The sequence below is a fragment of the Phacochoerus africanus genome, chromosome 14, assembly GCF_016906955.1.
Source record: "Phacochoerus africanus isolate WHEZ1 chromosome 14, ROS_Pafr_v1, whole genome shotgun sequence".
NCBI lineage: Eukaryota > Metazoa > Chordata > Mammalia > Artiodactyla > Suidae > Phacochoerus > Phacochoerus africanus.
Window position 1 is genome coordinate 1,592,790 of NC_062557.1, and position 14,765 is coordinate 1,607,554.

The following is a 14,765-nucleotide window of genomic DNA, read 5'->3' on the forward strand; positions in this document are numbered from 1 at the left end:
ACCCCATCCTCCAGGGAGGGGAGGGGGCTGGGGGGAGTTAAGAGCTGGTCAATCCCAGGAATCACTGAACCACGGGGTTGGGGGAGCTTCTGGCCGGTGGATGGAAGCTCCGGCACCCGCACGCGCCCAGATGTTGCCCGTGCGCACACCCCTTCCTCCGGCAGACCCCCTGCGTCCCTCCCTACACCCGGGTAAACCGGGGAACCAGAGGCAGCGTCCCGAGTTCCGACGGCCGCTGCAGCACATCGCTGGTCCGAGCGGTGGGAGACCCAGTTGTAGCCAAGGAGGACAGAGTGAGGGGAACCGGGGACCTCGTGGGCCATACTGACCCCGGTGGGCAGTGTCAGGGTGACCGAACTGTAGAAGGCCCGGCTGGGGGCCTCAGAAACGGGCGGGCGGGCTGGGCTGCAGAAGCCAGGTCCGCGGTCAGACCCGCTGTGAGCACAGGAGACAGGAGCCCCTAGTGGGGACAGACCCCGCGGGGCAGGAGCTCCCAGTGGGGGACGGAGCCCGTGGGCAGGAGCTCCTGGAGACACCTCAAGACGCGCCAGTAAGCCAGGGGCTCCCGGATTCAGGCCATGCCCTGACAGCTCCCAGCGGGGGCAGGTGTCTCTCCCAGGGCGCCCTGTGCACCCACGGCCCTTCCAGGAGCCACGACCTCCGGGAAGTTCTGGAATCCCACCGCGGAGTCGCACACGCACGAGGGGCCGCACGGGACCCCATCTCCCGTGGGCAGACTCTCCCCTTCCACACGTGTGCGTGACCCCAGGGAGAAGGCACACATCCCCCCACAGCCGCCACAGTAAGAAAGTGCCCCTTTCACAGACAGGAGCTGTGGGCAGATACGCAGGGTCACACAATGGCCGCCGTCCCTGACCGGGACCACACGCACGGCCTCTGAGCTCAGAGCCACTGGGGCCACGGCCACTGCTGATCACAGAGTCCAGGCGCCATGCGCCCACACGTCTCCAGCCAGGCTGAGCCTGCAGGCCTGACCACCGGGCGCCCAGCCTCCCCGTCCTCACAGGCTGCCCAGAACCAGTCAGCTCGGCGTCCAAGAGAACAGAGGACTCCTTCCAGAGCCAGAAAGGAAAGGCCTGGTCCAGGCGGGTGGAGCCCAGGCTATGGGAGGAGGCCGGCCCCTGCTCCCCTCCCAGCCCAGGAAGGTTCCAGAACCGGGCAGCACGGCAGCCGCGTTTTAACATGGGTCTCACGGCAACATCCCCACTGCTCTGCCAGGGCAGCAGTCCCAACACAGCACACCCCTGGCAGGGACCGGGACCAGGGCAGCAGGGCCAGCCGGGCCCCCGTGTCCTCAAACAAGCCCCGTGATGGATAGGCAGCGACTGAGACGGGCCCTCTGGGAGCCAGAACTAGCAGAGAAGCTGAAAGCCCCCAAACCTGCCGACAACCTGGGCCGCCCTCCCCACCTTCGCACCGGGAGCTCCTACTGGAGACGCTCGAGACACAGAAAACGCATCAAGTCACCCATCCCAAGAGCTCCCCCTGCTCCCTCCTGGGGGCTCCCCCTCTCGTGCGATAAGTGTGCCCCCCGCATGCTCTCAGAGCACCGGGTCGCGCGAGCTCTGGGCTCCCATCCTGTCCCACGGGTGCCCACAGCAGGGGCACGCCCCCGTCCCGGCCATTCAAGCTTTGCCACCAACGCCTGTGATCGTGGGCCCGCCGGTCTCCTCACCCCTGACGGCACTCCTCCGGGGACGCGGCGCACCCCGCTTCAGCACCCGTGCACCCCACAGCCCCCCGGCCAACTCATCTGGGGGAGTCTTTCCTTCCTGGACGGAGAAAACTGGACCCCAGAGAAGGACGAGACGCAGGACAGGGGTCCCAGATCTGCCTGGGGACAGTGACACCCCCAGGACCTTGGGGCCCTCTGCTGCGCTGGCGCCTTACCCAGTTCTTTGGAGCCCTGGCTCTCGCTCGCCAGCTCGCCCATCTTCACGAGGGCGTCGAAATAGCCTTTGGCCGCATACGTCACACCTGGGGCAGGAGAGCAAGGGGGTTACACCTCCCGCCAGGAGAGAGCAAGGCCTGCAGCCCCCGCAGCCATCGCGCACACCCAGCACACGCGCCGCCTCCCCTGCCTGGGGGGGGGGACAAGTGTGTCTCGGGCAGGGCCGCCAGAGTGCCCGCCAGAGGCGGGATTACAATTTCTCATCCGTTTCTTTCCAGAACCCAGTTAGGGGCGTAAAACTGGGCCCGTTATCAAATTTTATTTAGGTAGTTTTCAATCATGCACCCACGTGCTCCGCAGCCCAGCAGCTGGAGCGCACCTGCCGCCGGGCCGGGTGGACCCCCGCCCGCCACCCGAGGCAGAGGAACGCAAAGCCCAGTGGGCGTGGGTCTGGCCTTGGGGAGCCCAAGGGCACCCTGGGGACAGCGTGATGTGGCCTGTGGGTTGAGTCAAGACACCCCAGGCTCTCCCGGTGCCCCTAGAACTTGGGGAGTCCAGGTGGGGGCGGAGGGTCGTGAAAGGAAATCTAAGCCTCCCGTCCAAGGCCCGGGCCTTGACGGATTCACAGCTGGGAAAGAAATTACACCACCCGAGAGAAAGCCCGCGGCCAGGACGATGCTTTCAGGGAAGGAACCACCAGGGGCTGAGGTGTGCAGTCCCCCATCCCACCCAGGGGATGGGATGCGCCCAGCGACACGGGCCTCTGAGCTGCGGCAGCTGTACCCCCACTCTGCCAAGGCTGGGCTTCTGGAGACACCCCAGCAGGTGTCCGCCCCCCCCCCCGCCCCCGACACCCTCAGTGCCCGCGTGGCCGGGACCACCAGCCTTACCTGCCAGTGCCTTCTCATAGTTCTTCCCCATGGCAATGAAGTTCCGCAGGCTGGGGTTGAACTGCTCCATGATGGTCTGCAAGAGAGCAGGGCACAGCGTGAGGGGTGCAGGCGGCCGGAGGCTCCACAGGTCCAAACGGCGAGGGGAAACCACGCGGGCGTCCCACGTGGGTCAAGACCACGACGCCACGGTCAGGCCCCGGGTCCAAACCCCAGCTCCACCCCTGAGGAAGAACCTTCCCGAGCCTCAGCGTTCGCATCTGTACAACGGGGCTGAGAGCAGAACCTGCTGCCCTGGAGCCTCGCAGAGCAAACGAGTGAGCACGCGCAGAACGAGGGGGCGGCTGGGCACACTCGCTCAGACGGCCGCCCCCGGCTGGCGGGGCTGAGTCAGCGCGGGGGGCCCTCCCGCTGCTACACACGAAAGGCTCAACACGCCTGGAGCCCCCCACCCCGATCCTCACCCACGTCAATTACCAAACAGCAGCTCCGCCGAGAGCCGCGCACAGCCTGCCCGCAAACACCACGCGACGGATAACCCGGCAGCCTGGAACTGCTCGCCCGACGGACTCGAGCCTCGGTGCCAACAGCACCAGTTCTTAGACTGAAGAAATTAGATTTTTGCTGCGAAGGCCAGATAAATGTTTTAATTACAAGGCATACAACAGGCACACACGCAAGAGCCAAATGTGAGCTCGACCGGGTAACGTGGCCTGACGGGCGGCTGCCAGCCCCGGCCGGCGGCGGGAGCTGGGGAACCACTAAGGAAATCCGTCCCCGGGTCCGCTGCCGTGACCTGTGTCTGATCTCCTCTGCCACGTGCTGCGCCAGGGCCGCGGCCCACGGGGGACGCAGCAGTGACCCCAAGGGACGAAGTCCCGCCCTGAGAGGGAAGGCAGCCCTACATCACCCGGAGAACAAGACAGCAGGACGCTGCTCCCTCGGGGCAGGGGGGGAGCTGTCAGCACACGGGGACACGGGGAAGAGAGGCCTGTCGTCGAGAGCAGAGGGCTGCAGGCAGCAGCGTGCGGAGGCCCGAGGCCAGGGCCCGCCGCCACCAGGGGCAGGAGCCAGGAGCCAAGGACAGGCAGGACAGGACGCCGAGGGCAGCCCGACTGGGTTTCAAAAGGAACATCCCTCTGGCTGCTCCGGAGCCCCCGCAAGCCCGGGGCCCCGAGGAGCCCAAGGTGGGAAACCGAAGATGTGAAGGCAGAGCCGAGGGCCCCACTGCGACGCTGGACCGAGCAGGCAGAGGTCAGCGGTCCAGGAACCCAGCTCTGGATGCAACCCGCGCAGCGCCCAGTAATCACTACAGGCAGCAGGCGGGGGGCTGGCGTTGGGAGGGGGCCGCAGGGGAGACCCAGCATGGGGCTGGCTGCGCAGGGGGGCTCTCAGCCGCGCGGCTCTACGCCTCCCAGGCCGGCGTCCACCGGAGGGTGCGTGTGTCTGTGCAAAGGAAGGGGACCGAAGCCGGGTGCAGACGGAGGAAGGGCGGGTTCGGCCGACTCTGGCGCTCCAGGCGTGTGCACAGGGTTTCTGTCTACCGTGTGCCTCTCGCTGCAGCGTGGGCACAGGGCTGAGTCAGGGCCTGGCGGGGGGAGGGGGCGGTGACAGCAGAACTGGGGGGCCGAGCTTGAGGACTGCCCCCCACCCGGCAGAAGAGGAGGCTCCCCGGCTCGCTCCCTCCCTCCAGCTCCGAACGTCCTGAGTGACCGCAGGAAACAGGAAGACAGCCACCCAGGCCACTGGGGGGGGGTCATGGCGGCAGCCCGCCCACACCCGCCCAGGGACACCCGGGGACAGCCGCCAGGTTTCGCTTCCTTAGCGCAGCGACTGAGCTCACACGCGAGGAATGTGGGAGTGAGGGGGCAGGGTGCTGGGGTGCCGGCGGGCCACCTGCGCAGGGCGTGGCCCGGTCACCCAGGTGCTGCCCGGCCTGCCTGAGGTGGCGCAGAAGCACAAAAGCTGGGTGCGGGGCTGGTGTCCCGGGGGCCCTTCCCTCCAGCTCCGGGCTCCTGTCTGTCCCCCACACACCTGCAGGTCACTGATCTCCCAGAACACGGCCCCCAGAGACCAGCCACGTCCAAGACGACTGTGTCGGCAGCACGCCGCTACCTGCCCCGTGGTACGTTACAGTCGTGATGGGGCGACTTCCGTGGGGTCCTTGGGAGGGAGCCGAGAGGCAAACCCCCAGATGTCCCCCTGCAGCACACGCGGGGACAGGAGAAGGCGGCCCGTTTACTCTGCAAGGGGAAGGGAGCGCATTTCCAGCCTGATGGGAGGGCGAGCAGCGAAGGCCGGGAGGGAGGCCTCCTGCTGGCACCCCTCTGTGCAACTGGCACCCCGGCGACATCCTCACACCTGCCTTGAAACTCAGGGGCCCCAGAGGAGCCCCGCACCCCGAGACCACTTTCCTGCGGCCGGAACACAGACCAGACGCCGACGACAGCCAGCACCTCTTCCAAACGTCGACCCCAGTGCTATGCAGACGACACCCAAATCCCTCCGAACGCGGCAGCTGGTGCCCCCAGCGACGGTGTCTGCCCCCCTGCAGGAGCCCTGGGCCAAGGCCCACACGAGCACCAGCTCGTGCGCTCACTCGTTCCTCGGTCTGCTCAGGATTTAAGAGGTGCTGGGGGAGCAGGGGGCCCGCGAGGGCTCCCCCCACGCCCGTGCCCAGGAGGCTCGGGGACAGGAAGGGTCTCTGCCTAATATGCTGGCAGGCACGGTTCTCGGTGGCCCTCTTGCCCAGGTGTCACAAAGCTGGACGTCCCTGCCACCCCTGCAGTCCCAGGAATCCAGGCCTCCAGCCAAACCTCTGCCCTGGCCCCGTGTCCTGCATTTTCCACAGGCTTCCTGCCCGGCGGGCTTGGGGCACCCCGGCAGCCTGCGTGGCGAGACCCTGTCTGGCTGGTGAGGACAGAGGACGTCTTCCACTTGGGTCACGAGGCGAGAGACCAACACGTTTCTGGGAGAAGCTGTGCCCCGCCTGGCACCCCTGCCGCTCCCTGGGCCCTGGCTCCTGGTGACAGCCCCCCCCCCCGGCACTTTCCTGGCAAGGGTGCCACAAACAGAGCTGGCACAGGGAAGTGACATGCCTTCTCCTGCCCCTCCAACACCCTCATGCACGCCAGCGAAGGCGGGGTGGGGTGTCTGTGCACTGTGTGTGTGCGTGTGTGTGTGTGCGCGCGCGCACGCGCAGCCAAGCCAGCCTGCATCCTCTGTACACACTCAACCCCAGAAGAACAAACTCGGAAGACACCCACACGGGCTCTACCTGCCATCCTGGGAGGGGTGCTTGCACCCCCACCCCACACCACCCCAACTCCCCACCAGACAGAGAGTGCGTGCCACTGTCCACTTTACAGATGGACAAAGAGAGGCTCTGGGAGGCTGAGAGCTGCCCTCTGGGTCCTGGTGGAGCCAGTCTCGGCTCCGAATGCAGAGCCCAGCTTGTCCCTCTGTCTGGATGGGCTGTCAAGGCCGGCAGGACAGGTCCCAGTGCCACAGGGCAACTCAGGGGCCACACTCCATCAGAGCAACAGTGAGTGCCAAGGTCAGGGTAGCCACCCATTGGAGGGATGGCCCAGTGCCTGCCTCATCCGCTCTCCCCAGACACACAGCCTCCCGCCTCCCCAGGGCCCCCATCCAACTGCCCACACGCCCACCTCTGCACAGGGTGAGCAGGCACCAGCTCCGGGGCCAGCAGCCCACATCCAACGTGGCGCCACGTCCAGGCACCGCCAGGGGAAGGTGGCAGGTCCTCCAAGGAGCACAGCCTACTCACGGCCCTGGGCAGAGGGCCCCGCTCCCACCACAAGAGGGACAGGGCAGGGGAAGGGTAGGAGGGACCACACTCCAGAGCCAGGAAGTCCGGCTTCTCAGAGCAGCTTTACACGACTCCCACCTCTGCTCCCTAAAATTATTGGGACGTCTGTCCCGGGACCACTCTCAAAGGAAGAAAACCAGCTCCAGGAGTCCAGGGCTGGGAGGGCTTCCTGGACGAGATGGATCCGGAGCTGGATGGATCTCTCCCAGTTAGAGCCACAGAGCTGACAGTGGGTTCACCCTTGAGAAAGTGGCCGCAAAAGCTTCCGGAATGAAATGGCCTAAGAGGTGAGACTGGGAGAATGAAGGCCGGCAGGGGCTGCAGGAAAGGCAGAGCTCAGCACGGCAGTCAGCTCCCCTCCCCACGTCCCCCAGGGGGCCCCCGCCCCCAGGCATGCCCATTCTCAGCCCCACAGCCTTCAGGGGACAGAGGGTCAGGACCCTGGCAGGGCCTGGGAAGGCCAGGCTGGCCTGAGGGCACGCACAGCAAAACCAAATACCAGGAGCCAAGGCACCCATGCTGCTCCAGGAGCCCCTGCCCCCGAGTGGGGTGGGCAGCAAGGGTATTACTGGCTCTTCTGGGAGCCAGGAGACCTAGAGGGCAACCAGTGGGGGTTCCAGCTGGTGGGAAGGGGCCAAGAAGCTGTCCAGGTTCAAATAAAGTGACAACTCATGTCTTTGGCACAGCGCCCAGAGTGACACCCAAGAGCACAGTGGCCTCCGGGAGGAGGGACTCGGGGGGGGGGTGCCCCTTGCCATCACCCCTGCGGGCTCTGAGCCACAGGCTGGGTGACACCAGCAGCAGGTCCAAATTCTGGCCCACGCTCCCAGCCCTGGTCCATGAGTGGGAACCTCCTGGGACCGCAAGGCTCGGCTACAGACCACGCACAGTGGGGAAGGAGCAGACAGGCTCCCAGGACCCCCCATGCCTCCGATTCCTTGGGCACTGGGCGCCCGCCTCCCACCCCAGCTCTACCCCGGGACCCGGGTCTTCTAGAGCCCCGAGCCCCAGTGACCCCTCCCGAGTGGGTCTGGGGGCAGGCAGCCCCAAGCGGGCTCAGGCTGGGGCGAGGTCTGTCCTGCTGGGAGAGCCGCCCCCACAGGAACCGGATGAACCGCTCCGCCAGGAGCGACAGCAGGGGCCAGACACAGGCCCCACCGGCCTGGCCACTTCCTTCCTTTCCAGAGGCACGTCCGGCCATCCCCACTGCAGCGGGCGCTTCAGGGGCCAGGCCCGGCCAGGCCCGCCCGACGGCTCAGCCCTGCCAGGGCACGTGCGTGCCAGCTGCCTCCTGTCTGGGGTCAGCCCAGGCCGGCGCCCCCGGCAGCTCTCGCGGTGGAACCCCAGCGCTCCCAGGAAACCCTCGCAGACCTGGAAACACACGGGCTCCTGCAACTCAGACGGCTGCGCCCAGGAACCCCCACCCCCCACGTTCTGGGCCACCGCACCTTGGGGTGGGGGCCTGAGTTCGTCCCCTAAACCTTCCCGTGCCAAAGGGAACCGCGGCGCCGCAGAGGTGGCTACGGGGAGAGGCCTTCACAGTGACAACCAAGGGGGATGGTCACACGGGCGGGACCTAAGCCCACGGGACGCTGTCCTTCTGAGACTGGGACAACCCCGTGACGACACGCCAGGGGAACCCTCCAGGAACCACCCCTGGCGCCGAGCCCGCCTCCCAGCAGGGCCGTTTATCAAGCCCCTGGCCTGGGGCGCTGTCTGGCAGCCGAGCGGATCCAGTCACTGGGCCAGTCCCCGGGTGGCCAGTGAAGGCCCAGCCGTCAGCTCCTTCATCGTCTAGAGACGCTGGCTGGCTAGACCGTGCCCAGGCCGCTGACCAGTCCTCGTCCCCAGGAGAATCCTGACCCACCTTTCACAGGGCTGGGCTCCCCATTAGACAAGAAACCACGACGAGCAAGCAGGGACCTGGCCACGGACTCTCCGCAGTGGCCTCCTCCCGCGGCCCTCCATCAGGCGGCACAAGCCGGCCCAAGAGACTGGCACGCTGGCGGGAGCAGGGCCACTCGGCACCCGGGAAATCGGACGGCAGCAACAGGGCCTCGCTGGGCCTCCTCGCCCTGGCCATGCACCTCCTGCTCCCCGCACCGCCTGCTCCCCAAAGAACTCTTCATCCTGCCAGCAACACCCACGGCCACCACCTACCCAGTGCTCCTGTGGCCAGGAGGAGCTGTGTGGTCCCAGCTAATAGCGACGACAAAACAGGGGCAGAGAAGCTAAGAAGGCTCCGCCGCCCGCAGGACTCCCGCGTGGACAAACACAAGAGCGGGTTTGAAGCTATGGGCTGGGCTCAGGCGGGCCCGGTTCCACGGGAGCCATGACGGGGCGGCCGGGCTGCTCCCTGTCTCAGAAGCCCCCCCCCCCCGCACCACAACGGGACACCCAAAGCCCCTCGTGAAGCAGGTTGAGCGATCAGCGAGGTCACGCGCGTCACCCTCAGCGCACGGCCTGGACCGAGCACGTCGTCGAAGGCTCCGCACGAGTCGCGCCACTAGCCGCCTGCAAAGCCCAGGTGGCCACAGCACCTCGCCCGAGCAGAGCCAGAATGAGGGCATCTGAGACCGTCCGGGCTCTGGCCCCCAAATTCAGGACCCCCGCCCCAGAATCAGGCCTCCTTGCCTGGTGGGCTGTCACCCCGGCCACCCCCCGGCCTGTGGCCAGCAGGGTCCGGGATCCCCGAGGACGGGCTGTGGCCTGAGCGCCAAAGGTCTCTGGGCTGCAAAGAACAAGCCTTCTGTGGGAGGGGGCGGGAAGGAGTGAATGGAGGGGTGGACAGCAGAGCACCGCTGCCAGGGTGTCAGCTAGAGCAGAGGGGCTCCACTGGCCCGATGGTGGCCCACAGGGGCCGCGGGTGCAGAGGGAACCCTGGTCTGCCCTCACCACACCCCCTCCTTCTAGCAACCTCTGTGGAAGCAGCAAGGCCGCTCCGTCTCAGCAGATCAGCGCTGCACACGCCTGGCCCCAGAAGGAGCGGATGGGATTCTAGCTCCGGGCGGGGGGGGGCATGCCCCTCCCCGACCCAGCACCCACCGTTCCACCTCAGGACGTCAGCTTGTTTCAGAGCACAGACACCTGCAAATCCCCAGCCCCTTTCCGAAGCCAGGATGTGTCTTGCCACCTGGCACAGGCCTGCCTGGTGACTGTCCCTGGCACAGCTGGGCAGGGGCAAGCAGGCACATCACATCCACAGACCACAGACCAACTAAGAAAAACCAGGGACCCTGGCTGTGGAAGGAAACCCACAGCCATACTCAGGACAGCCAGAGGTGGGGCCGGGGACGGCCCAGTCCCAAGGACTGCCTCTGCAGCAAAGCTCCAAAGAGCCGAACTCTGATCCCAAAAAGGTTTTAGGAAAACTCTACGGATGAATGTCTTTTTTTTCGCTTTTCAGGACCACACCCACGGCACATGTTGGTTCCCAGGCTAGGGGTTGAACCAGAGCTGTAACCGCCGGTCTATATACCACAGCCACTCCCGATCCGAGCCTCAACTGCAACCTACACCACAGCTCACGGCAGGGGCAGATCCCCCGCCCAGTGAGCGAGGCCGGGGATCGAACCCACACCCTCATGAGTCCTAGCCGGGTTCGTTAACCGCTGAGCCACGAAGGCAACTCCCTTGATACACGACTTTTAAAACACCTGTTCAAATAACTCTAAGAGAACTGTTCCCGTGCCTAGAAAACACCCCAATTGCGAAAGATCAGCTCTGTTCCGACCGGAGGCCGAGCACCTCATCGTCCACAGCCTCCCTGGCGCCTGCGCTCAGGGCGCGAGATCGCGCTCGGGGCTCCAGGGGCTGCAGAAGGGCCCTGGGGACACGCATGCCACAGCCAGGACATCGAGACCGGCCCGCCAGGTCCAGACAGGCACCAGAGCCACAAGGGGAGCCTACAGGGAGCCCGAGCCATCCCTTGGTCCTGGCCATCGGTCCTGGCCATGCACGGGCGCAAGGCTCCGCACGGCCACGGCTGGGGAGAAACAGCGAAATGGTGCCCCCGAAGCGGAGGACCAGACAGGACTTCCCGGGCAGCGCAGGGCCCAGCGGCGACTGCGCCCCCCACCTCCCACACAGAAAGGCGTCCTGCTGATGCCGCTGCCTGCCGGCCGGACGCGCACACACAGGGCGGGTCCCCGTCTGCCCACGAAGTTTCCCAAGCCACCTCTTTGGGACGGGGCGGTCTCCCTTCCGGTCCTGCCCCCGCACCACCAGCCGTCCCCTGGGCCCCCAGGACAGGGCAGCACCAGGGGCTTCGGGCTAACACCCTGGCCCAGGAACTCTGCGTGGGGACACGAGGCTGCCGCCGCCTTCGGAACCGTGGGGGTCCTGGGCCTCTGCTTGTGGAGCCGACAGCGAAGAGACCAGACCCAGGGCAGAGACGGCCGTGGCAACGCACACTCCGGAGCCCGAGAAGCGGAAGCGAGGCCCATCTACTCCTGAGCACAGGCACCCTCGTGCCCGCCACAGTGCCAGGCTGGGGTCCCCACCTCGGGGGCCACGTGGGACCCAAATCACCACCCCTGGTGACAAAGGACGTCAGGTGGGGACGGAAGAGTGTTCTCCAATAAGAAGCCTGGGTCTCAACCTTCTCCCAAACCCGCTGATGGGAGCCGCTGGGTATGTGGTAGGGACACGCGCGCACTCCTCGCGTGGGACCCCGCAGGTTATCTCGCAGCTGCGCAGCGCACACAGACAGGGGATGAATCAGAGCTGCGGGGGAGAGGGGGCCCCCAGCCCACGCCACCTATAATTACCACAGCCGCAGGCAGCACCACAGCACCCCCCATCCCTGTGCCCTGTGTCCAGAGGGCACAGGCCCACACTGTAATGAAGACAGCCTCCCCAACCTGAGACCTCATGGGCAACCCCCGGGATGCAGTGGCCAGGGGGGCCTTGCGGGCTGGGCCCTGGCCCCGTGCACCGGAGGGCCGGGGAAAGGGGCTGGGTGCCAGCGGCCCAGGACACCCCCACAGAATCACTGCGCAGAGGGGCCTGCCTGCGGAAAGCAGCCCTGACAGCGCCTATCCAAGGGGGCCGCACAAGGCTGAGCAGGGAGAGGACCCCCCCCCCGACCCTGGGTCTTATGTGGGTCTCCCCCGAGCAGGACCCAGACCTGCAAACTGAGGGGAATGCTGGTCGTGCCTCAGACTCCCTGCCCACCTGCCTATGCTCAGGAGGGGACGGGGTCAGTGGCCAGGCCTCCCCCGAGGCCCCCGCCTGGGCAGCCCAGCCGGCAGCACCTGTGCGAGGGGAGAGAGACCCGCTGGCCCTTGGGAGCTTCGGGTGAAAGATGAAGCGGCGACAAGAACCGGGCTCCGGAGGCTGCCCCCAAGCCCCTTGCCCTGATGCCAGCACCTGGAGTCCCGAGTGCACAGTCTGTCCACGAGCCCAGCAGCCTCCCCAACAAAGGACACATTCTCAAGGCTGGCCCCAGGGGGACAGCAGTGCAGGCAAACCACTCCCGGCCAGCAAGGATCTCCGCAGAACCCCCGAGGCGCCAAGCCACCTCCAGCAGCAGGAATCCCAGGCAGAGGAGCCTACAACCTCTGGGATGTGACCTGGGCACCAGAGGCCGTCCTTCAGAGGTCAGCGTGACAAAAACCTCCCCTCGCTGCCCTGGCTACTCCAGGACACGGGAGACGCAGCACTGGCACACGGGGGTGGAGAGGCAGCCTCAGGCAGCGCGAGCTGGGGCAGGAAACTCCAAACCCCCGCGGGGACAGCGGCCCCCATGCTTTATCCCCAGATGCTACCCCAACAGGGCACCCCGAGATTACCTCTCAGGCAGAATGAAGCACCGCCAGCACGCACACGCATGTCCACACAAGCAGGCTCCTGCACACACTCACACGTGTACATATTCATGCTCCCACATGCACAAGTGCACGCACGCACGCGCGCACACACACACACGTGCAGAGCACCGGGAGCCCCCCAGCAAGCAGCTCCTGCCCAGGAAGCCCCCGCAGAACACCCACTTCCCCGGCCCCAGCCGGGAGCCGAGGAGCTCGGTCCACTCCACGCGCCAGGCTTCAGGCGCCCAAGAGTTTGGTGGGACTGCCCAGCAGAGGACGAGGGCGAAGGGGGTCTGGGGTCAGCGGCAGAGGACTTGGGGCCTCATGCTTCCCTCTGCTCCTCCCAACACCTACCTGCGGTGGGGGGGCAGGCAAGGCCTCCCCAGGTGCCCACCACCTCACACCAGCCGTGGCAACCTTGACAGACCCCAGGTGCAGAAACCCGCTGACACCAGCCACCATCGCAGGGTGGCTGCGGCATGGCCAGGCCAGCTTCCCGACAGCCACAGAGTGAGGACGGCCAGATGGCCTCTGGTGACGAGCCCGGCTGTGCCAACCAAGGCCCTGGGCCCACAACGCCCCGAGCAGCCGTGCCTGCCGTCTTCCTAAGGACATCTTCCTCCTCAGGCTGTCCCCCCTCTCCTGCACCCTCGGGGCAGGATGGAGGCCTGTGGCACGGTTCCTAAGAAAGGAGCCAGAGCCACCACCCTCCAAGGTCATGGGGCGGCCTGAAGCCAGGGCTTCTCTTGGGATACACGACTGTGAGAAAAGCACCCACCTCCCCGGCAGCTGGGAGCTGAGGTCAGTTGCGAAAAACCCCTCCCCGGCACACGGGGACACTGGGCGTCCACCCCCAAGAGAGCTGCAACTCGGGTTTAATTTCGAGCAGCAGAACCCTCCCCCCACAACTGTGTCCCTCGCCCCAGGCAACTACCCAGGGCTGCCCACGGTTCAGGGCCTCCAGGCCACGCTGCCCACACTGCCACCCCCCGAGGGCTTCGGTTGCTATCCCCCTGCCCAGGGTCCGAGGGTGACCTCTCAGTGGCTGTTTCAAAGCCATTCTATTTCGCGGCCCTTCGTCTTCCACAAAATTCCCCGAGGACACAGCTCCCATGGGAACCAGGCCACAGGAAGAGAAATTAAATCCTACGCGGGAGAGTCTTCCAGGGAAGGGACTCAAACTGGACATTTTATTCTCGCATTTTTAATCAGCAAGGCCAAGGACGAGCATCCCCGCCTCTGCCTTCTCTGCCAAGGCAAACACCACTCAGGACTGCAGTTGAGGCGACACAGGGGCCAAAGCAAACAGCTGAGCTGCAGCTCAGAATGGCACCAAGCAGGGCTGGATCCCAGCCACTCTCCCACAAGTCACCAACCTGGGCACAGAGGCAGCAGCACCCCCGGACAGAACAGAGGACTGGCCAGACTAGCCTGGGTCTACACGCAGAGGCTTTAGCTGTGTCCTGCGGCGCCTGCTGTCAGCTGGTTCCTGCCCAATCGCTGTGCCAAAGTCCCCCAACCAGTACCAGCTCTTTTCCTGCTGGGGACCCCGAGCTCCCCAGTGACCAGCCACGGTAGGTATAGCGCTGCGCCCGAAGGCCCCTCCGTCAGGCCACATCAGGCAGAGGAGCACCGCCCGCAACCCCCAGCTGCCTGGTCTGTGCAGGCGCCCAGCACCTACTTCCCGACACGTCCAACCCGAAAGTCCTCGGTGTGTGCCACGCCTTCCCATGGGAGCTCAGGCATCAGCTGACCTGCCAGCACAGACCGCAAACCAGCCTGTTGAATGCACGCCCGAAGCCTCTGTTCTGCTTCCAGAGGGGCTGAAAGGCCCCAGGCACGCAGATCCCATCAGGTTGCTGCCACCGCCCTGCCAAGATTTCAACTTCAGGCCTGCAAACAAATCCCGGCTCCATCGAGAAGCCGCTCAGCTGGAACGGCGCGCCGGACTGCCCCGTTTTTATTAGGGCCAGTCATGGGGTTCCCCACCGCAAAGCGCGCCACGCACCCCCTCCTCATTCTCGCCACAAAAGTTCCTGTTTAATGGTTTCAGTGCAGAAGCAGGAAAAACGGGAAAAAACACCAAGACCAGCACTTCTCTTCCACCCCCTGCACAAATGAGCAAGTGGTAATGGAACTAATGACTAATAATTTAATAAACCTCCCTCCCCTGACAGCACTTACAGAGCAACACGAGCAAAGACGCATGCCTCCACCTCGACGTGACACAAACATGAAAACCCCAAAGGCTGTTCCTCTTACAGGCGCCGCTTCCTCACCAGTCTCCACTCCCTTTACCAGCAGCTCTAACACGGCTTCGGAAC

General features: G+C 65.7%; 1 protein-coding gene across 9 annotated transcripts in view; it reads right to left on the minus strand.

The window, feature by feature from the left end:
• The window catches only part of BAIAP2 (BAR/IMD domain containing adaptor protein 2), a 56,766-nt gene that overhangs the window by 40,739 nt on the left and 1,262 nt on the right, over positions 1–14,765 (minus strand). For 7 of the 9 annotated variants that reach the window (XR_007131928.1, XR_007131929.1, XM_047758469.1 and 4 more), the window contains exons 2-3: positions 2,803–2,878; positions 1,912–1,998 (exon numbers count right to left, since the gene is read on the minus strand). Coding sequence is in view for 7 of the 9 variants with exons in the window: in XM_047758469.1 (XP_047614425.1) it covers positions 1,912–1,998; positions 2,803–2,878 (163 nt within the window). In the remaining 2 variants the exon portion in view is untranslated. Of the gene's footprint in view, positions 1–1,911; positions 1,999–2,802; positions 2,879–3,279; positions 3,357–13,817; positions 14,326–14,765 lie in introns of those variants that run through there. The other 2 variants (XM_047758467.1, XM_047758471.1) reach the window with 2 other exon arrangements.